Source organism: Dermacentor variabilis, chromosome 5 (assembly GCF_050947875.1).
Source record: "Dermacentor variabilis isolate Ectoservices chromosome 5, ASM5094787v1, whole genome shotgun sequence".
In the NCBI taxonomy this organism is placed as follows: Eukaryota; Metazoa; Arthropoda; class Arachnida; order Ixodida; family Ixodidae; genus Dermacentor; species Dermacentor variabilis.
In genome coordinates, this window is record NC_134572.1 from 31307706 (window position 1) to 31315050 (window position 7345).

At 45.0% G+C, this 7345-nt stretch overlaps 1 protein-coding gene across 1 annotated transcript; it reads right to left on the reverse strand.

Moving 5' to 3' along the window:
- Nucleotides 1-594: 594 nt before the first annotated feature.
- Nucleotides 595-4941, reverse strand: LOC142583478 (juvenile hormone acid O-methyltransferase-like). Its single transcript, XM_075693966.1, has 3 exons — nt 4804-4941; nt 3258-3551; nt 595-876 (listed from the first exon to the last, which is right to left on the reverse strand). Exons 1-3 carry the CDS (start codon nt 4939-4941, stop codon nt 853-855), a joined length of 456 nt encoding a protein of 151 aa, XP_075550081.1. The 3' UTR covers nt 595-852.
- Nucleotides 4942-7345: the final 2404 nt, after the last annotated feature.

The window sequence follows — 7345 nt, forward strand, 5'->3', positions numbered from 1 at the left end:
TCTGTTGGCGTTATCAGAGAAAGTCGTGTGCTCGTCGAGCGCATAGCGGACGACAAGCGGGATGATGTTTCTCCCTCGCGTATCAAGAAAACCGTTGCCATGTAAGCAGGCATCATTATTTTTTCACTCATAGTTTCGCCTACCAATCACCAGGGGAGAAATTGGCGTTCGTGACGCAATCCCCGTTAACTTAGTGGGTATATCAGCTGACCTAGCCATCCTAAACCTTCGACGGATGCCGTGAATCGCGCCGACACATCACACACGTGCTGCATTTCGCCATCTCCCATTAGCGTGGCAGTCGCGCAACATTTCGCTCCGTTCGCAACTGGCCGCACGAGACAAATTGTTCGTGCCAGTGAATAAATACTGCGAAGTGAAAACACTAGAGATGCGCCTAACTTTGGCGTTAAGGAGCATTGTAATTGTTGTCGTCGTCGTCGTCGTCGTTGTTGTTGTTGTTGTTGTTGTTGTTGTTGTTGTTGTTGCAATAACAACGTATGGTCAGTAGGTGACAAACATCCTATTGAACTCGTATAATAAATTCAGGGTAACTACCCCAAAACAATGACAATGCTGCACCAATTGGCCTGAGCTTCTAGACTTGCAAGTTTATTTGAACTCTTGGTCTTGTTAACCGCGGTGGATGTTGCAGACGCCGCACAGAAGTCTTGTGCCAGGCCTAACTGGCTCTTCTTAATTCGAACAATACTGGTTTGCGGGCGTGAATGACGCACCTAAGTTGATGCGTTATGCCCGTAACCGAGACGTTCACGCAGCCGTCTTGGAGAGCCAAGTTTCTGACAAACTCTTCCACTTCAACCTGGTCTTCCTTTTTCATGTGCGGATAAATCAGTATAGCGGCACACAGAGCGCCTGCAAAGAGATGAAGTTTTTCATTTTATTTCCTTAGGTGCATAAGCGAGGGGAAATGCAGTTTCTCTCAGATTGCAGGAGCTAGGCAAGAGGTGCGATTACAACTAAGCCATATACTCATTTTCTGTTACGAGAAAAAGCATTCTAAAGGCATCTCCTTTACAGCCACAGAAGCCACTGTAATGAAGAAAGAATGGCAAAAAGGGCTGGTCAGTTTTCTTCCTAAAAAAAAAATAAGGCAACAAGAGACATGTCTAAAATAACAACCTGTCGTTATATAGTGAAACACATACAAAAAAGGAAACAATCAGTTTGGGGAAAGACAGACAACACAGTGCCTGCTGGAACTATTTGTGTTGTCTTGCCGAAAAGTGTACCCTATATTTGTTCTGCCTTATCCACTGATTTCATGCTCTAAAATATTTCGACGGAGCCCTGTGATACGTACGCACTTCTAGGTCGATTTCGGGGCTCCCGACCTGCAGAGTCACAACTTCACACGACAGGGCCACCAGGCTAGTTGATGCGACTAGTCCTTCGAGCTTTGACACCATGGTGTCCACGTCGTAAAACTCCCAGGACTCTGAGAGAGCAGATTTGAGAACCTGTCCCCATTGAAAGCAAAATTTGATATAAAATTCACAATCACACTACTGCTTAATTTTTATTAAGGTTTGATATATGGCACGATGCTTATATGTATACTGTATAAGGATTGTATACTGAACAATTTCAAGGAGCGTTCTTTAAGTCTGTTATCGTGTACGCAGCTATTCTTGTTGGTTATGGCACTGTTGCGAAGCCTGCACGCTGAAGAATGCAGAAGAGTTTTGGTTATAACGCTGAACAAGTCTATATAAAGTAACGGTCATCCGGTCCTGTCAGCAGAAGAAAGCGGTTAGGACTGGTTGCGTCTATTGGAGTGTTTGGCCGATTCAAAATATAGCCGACGGTCGGCATCAGGGCCACCATGGCCCGCACCATCCTGAGTACTTCGCCTTACTAAAGTGACAAGGAAAGGAGAGGAGTCACCGTGCAATAAGGCTGGGTGCGCCTTGATCGAGGTAAGTTTTTAAGCGTGCAAAACAGGATTGACGAGGAAGCGGCATAAAGGGTGGACGAAGACCGAGTTGAACGTGTGCCTGCTGGTCAAAAGCAACGTAATGGGCTTGTGCATCGTGTTTGTGAAACCACTGTAACTTAACCTCCATTTCCTTCTGATTGTCTGTGCGAAGCTCAATATAAACCACATAAATATTGGTTGATAACGTAGCTGTGACTCGCTAATATAGGCTAAAACATACAACAAAATATATTTTGTTTTATGATTTATACGTGGAACGGTGTCTCTAAACGTGCACGAAGATGTGCACGAAGATGTCCATCGTGTAACTGTATTGGCGATGATAGGTCACCAAAAAGACGACTGGGGATGAGTCATGAGTACAAGTTCTTGCACCAAAACTCTGTAACACATTGTCCTATGGCATTTTTTAGCTTCCGTAAACCCAATGCATCAGAAGATTTGTTTAAGACGGCTTCTTCATGGGCATTATAATGTTTGCGGTGGCTTCTGCTTCTTAGGCCAATAAGGAATATCCTTAAAAAGAAGGTATACCGTATTCTAGAACGTGCTGTCCCTTCAACCCAGTAGTGTAGATGACAGAGCCACACTTCATTTCGTTTAGTTCCTCTGGGAAAAATATTGAAGTTAGGTGTTCTCATGGTATCCTTGATTTCCCGAGAGTGTAGGGATACTTTTCCAGCGGTTCGTCGTTATAAAAATTACCGATGGACGAGAAGCACGAGGTCTTGCCTATTCTGTAGCCACCACAGTGCACCACTTGATGGAGTCGACGAAAAGTTTCGAGTGAGCACCCGTCTAAGAATATAGGATGAAGTCCACAAAGAAGTTGCTATCGGGCTTTAGTTCTTATCGAAATAATACAACATTTTTTCGTCTTCATCCTTAACATGGAATTAAAGTTGTGCTTCGGGTGTTTAGTGTAGCGTTTTCCCCATTTACTTCCGCTTGTTCAACAGTTCAAGAAGGATACAAAGGCGTTACTTTGTGGCCTACAAAAGATGAGTATCCCACACGCGTATTTTAACACCTTCAAGGACCCGGAGTAATCAGAAAAATAATTTGTCGGTTGTTTGGGTCCCTCAGAGAAAGACATGATGAACGTTTGGTGAAGCCCGACTGTACACTAACAATGTGAAAGATGCTAATGCGGGACAGCTGCAAGCCAAGGTCGCCGGACATGCTGCGACACTGCCATCGCCACCAGCACGACCACCAAGGCTTGTCCCGCCCGTCTATTCAGGCGTCGCTTTACCATGTAATCTCTACCACACCAGCCTGTAGGCCCGTCACTCACGTGTTCGTGCCTTTTCCACTTGCCGGACGCAATCATGGCACGTAACACCTGTTGCATAGACACGCGTGGGTTGAACACCACCAAGCACTCTCCCCCGGGGGCCGTTAGACGCTCCAGGTTCCTGAGAGCGGCCGCCTTGTCGCTGATCCAATGCAGCGTTAGGAAGCAGCATACGCGCTCGAAGAGACCTTCGCGCGCGGCACACGCGGACACGGCTTTGTCGTTTGCGATGTCCAGAAGTAGGTACTCAATCTTCGGATGTGCATGGTTTCTTGCGGCATGATCCAACATGGTCTGCGAGAAAGCAAGAGTCGGCAAAGAACATGAGCTGTGTTTAACTAATCTGTCGATCAACTAGTTGAGTGACCTAATTACTGATAAACGAGAAGAAATGGGGTTAATGGAGGGGCCCGATTTTTATTAGTCATATCATCAGAAGCCAACAAACACTGACACCAAAGACAACATGGGGGAAATTATATGTGCTTAATAAATGAAATAAAGAAACGATAAATTAATTGGAATTATTAATTATTGATGAATATACACCATACAAATTGCATGCTCTTCAAAACTACTGCCGATTTTTATCGCTCAATGAATGAATCAAGGGATTGATTGTTCAGGTTTGCTTCACTCAGAAGGTCGTTCATTCAGTTGATCAGCCTTGATCAATTATTTCAATTCTTCTTCGATATCTTGAAACGTCCAATTATATTTTAATCAATAGATAAATTATTTGTTTTACAAAATAATCGTGCTGTAATCTTATTACAAACGCATTGAGGATCCGGATTTCCAATGTACGAGGCTGCAGTCTATCGATCTACGCGGGTCACGAGTGATAAGCTTAACCCGTAGGTGGAAAGAAAGCTGCTCGAGTAACAGCCACTAATGCTGGTCAGCAACTAAGGCGTAGTAGTTCTTACTCAAGAAGGATATTTAGTAACGCGATTCTTACGTTGCAACGTCCGCACGGATTAAAATGAGTAGACTGCAAAAAAAAAATCACTACATTGCACTTACTGCTTATAAGAAGTTCCACAGACGTAAATAGCCTTACACAATTTTTAGGCATCTTGCAATGCAAATATAGCTCCAACACTCGGAAGGACAAACTTCTCGGACTGCCTATTGTACTGATAACGTTCATTCTGGGGCGGCATTGTTAACGCGATAGCGTTAAGGGCCCCGTGTCGCTGAAAATCCTGCGTCGGCGGGGTTGCCCGTGAGCGAAAAAAATGAACCGACGGTTACAATACTCTCAATACGAAATTTCAGCTCAGCTCAATACGTGTTTTCCGTTCGCGATATATTGAGGCAAAGGATTTGAGAGAGACATGCAGCAGAGTCGGCGATCGTCGAAAATCTGATCTGCGGGTCAAGCGTGGCCAGCTTTTATACATGACTCGTCAAAGGTTGCAGCATTGCTCCAGTGTAATCGCTGGTGCCGCTTGGCTTCCATAAAGTACTACACAATTCGTGTTTCGCATACAATCAGATTACAGAACAGTCGCCAGCCACGACAATCGAAACAAGCGCGAACGAGACCAAACGAGAGCTGGCGGATGCAGATACCAAACGAGCGGTCCGGCTGAGGCCAGATACGAGTACGCATCGAGTGGTCTGGCGGGTTTCCCACGCGCATGTCACTGAAGGGGCCGCTCGCATTGGTCTTCACCATTCGCGGCTCGCATCTTTCATCTCCTGCTCTGCGTTGACTTTTTCATGTTTTCCTGTGCTCGTTGGCTCAATTATGCCACCGAGACCGCTGGCGCTGACGCCCCCCGCACGAATGGGCGCCTAAGATATATATAATATGGCACGTGCGTTGCTGTACAACATTCGGTATATGCGGGTTATATTGCCACACCATTCTATCACTAAGGTTGCTCACACCTTGTCTTGCATTCTTGAGAAATGAGCACAACGAGAACAAGGCACAAGCAGGAGCAAAGGTTTCGACAGGTAGACTTGTCTTTTCCAAGGCGACATACGCTTTCCTCAGCACAGTCTATACAGGTAGGGTTCTCCTAAAGGGGAGAGGGCGCTATTTGGGAGGGCAAGCAACTACCGAGGATGTGTAAGCGGTGAACGTGTAGAATTGGAACGAAAGGTGTGCTCTTCAACGTTCCCAGAGGAAATTGTTGAAGTTAAAGTTTGAAGTTTATTGGTCCTGACTGATTACAGGAACGGGAGCAGAGGCTAGAGTCTACGCAACCTGACAAAAGGCCTCTACTCCTAATACAGTTCGGCAAACAGGCCGATGCACATGAAAAATAATGTATCTCTAATCATTTTTAACAAGTATATCTTTCACCGAAGAAAAAGAAAGAGCGTAATGAACGAAAAAAATATAACAGGAGAAATATCGCCAAAGTCTTACACATTCAAAACATTCACACAACTAAGTTAACAAAGGCGTGTATATCAGGTGAATAAAAAAAAGACATTTGCATTACACACAGTTATTCCTCGGAATTTTGAAATGACTGGCCGCAAACAAATGCCATGAAACAAAACACCGAGAGCGCATGTCTTCTCAGACTTAAGTATTAAACGTGCGAAACAATAACACCAAAATTAAGACTACGTAATTTTCATGGCGCGGCTGTGCACACCCTCGGGGTTCGGCCCACTCAGGAGGCCGCGTTTCTACCAAGAAGCTCGCCTTCGAGCACAGCGTTGGCCGCCAGAGTTTGCCGGTCAACATTACGGTTACATACGTGATATATGTAAAGCGTGATAAGCAGTCAGGAATATTTGAATGCTATCGCCCTTCATTCTTAAAGGCGAAGCTTAAGCGTCCTTCCAGTTTTTTTATCTTTTTTTTGCTCACACTATTTTACATAATTTTGAACGTATTTTGTCCCCAAAGAATAATCCTCATATATCTTGCGTTGCTTTCTTTCCGCTGCGCGCCCGCCACTTCGAGCTCACGAACGTCATGCGTGTTGTCAGCGTGACTTTGCACTCTAGGCAATAAAGAAGCGAGCGCAGAGTTTCAAGAAACTGAACGCAAGCAAGAGACAAGACGATAATTCTACGGAGAGAAGGTGCACACAAAAGTGTGTCAAATTCTTTTTGAATGCAAGGTCTATTCAGCAAATAAAAAATTAAAATAAAAAAGATACAACGTGGTTGCATGGAGTATCACCAACTTGCCCAGCTTAATACCTTGCCAGCGGCGATTAACTTGCAAGCAACAGCTGCATTCTTCTTTACCTGTGAGAAATCGGCCGCCACCAGTCTTCGCAAGGACGGATGTGCGTGCGGGAGCAAATAGTTCTTCGTGAACTTTCCTGGACCACAGCCGACGTCCAACCACTGGCGATCCGCACACTGGGCACCATTCTCGACCGCAAAGAAAGAATCCTTGTATCGCTCCAGAAACACCTTCATGGCTTCGCGGTTGTGGTGCATGAAAGATTCGTAGTAGGCTGACACTTCCTCGGTGTCGAACATCATCTCCGCGGACTGCCGCTTGTCTTCCGCAGGCACCGACATTTTGACCGGTCGTCGCGTCTGTTCTGCGTAAGTGCCACGTTAGTAGCATGTGCATTTTTCAGGTGACTTAGAACGGGCATGGAAGCCCGCTGAATCAGTAGCACTTGAAGAAAACATATTAATGCAGCCATATACACACATCAGTGAAAACAGATTGTATGAGTGCGTGCGTTACTCGAATAACCATTCTATAGTCTATATATCTACATGATATACGAGGTTGCTCTTCCGTTTCATTCTTCCTTGTTCTGCTCAGTTTAGGGTTTACCAGCCTGCTCAGCAGTATAATTTAGGCGAGCAGGTGACACCGCTCCGAAGGGGACCAGCTGTTGCTCCCTCTGTTGTTTTGCAACATATAGACAAAAATGAAAAACAAAAGAAAAAATTCTCAGTTGCGCCAGAAAGGCGAGACACCAATTGCCATAGCAAATTAGTAGACAGCTGTACCAAGTAAGGATAGTAGTTTTGTCGGCCGTATATACTTCTAAACATTCGCTTACTAAGTAACTTAACAATAATAGAATCCTCAAGCACGACTCAATGAAGACGTTGAAAGAAACAGACTTACGGAAACAGCGCTG

Excerpts from the sequence above, each read along its gene's own strand:
- LOC142583478 (XM_075693966.1), bottom strand. The coding sequence starts at position 4,941 with ATGGTGAAGACCAATGCGAGCGGCCCCTTCAGTGACATGCGCGTGGGA. Across the intron at positions 3,552-4,803 it reads GCCAGCTCTCGTTTGGTCTC|ACCATGTTGGATCATGCCGC; the intron begins GTTCGCGCTTGT and ends GCTTTCTCGCAG. Across the intron at positions 877-3,257 it reads AGTGGAAAAGGCACGAACAC|GCGCTCTGTGTGCCGCTATA; the intron begins GTGAGTGACGGG and ends ATCTCTTTGCAG.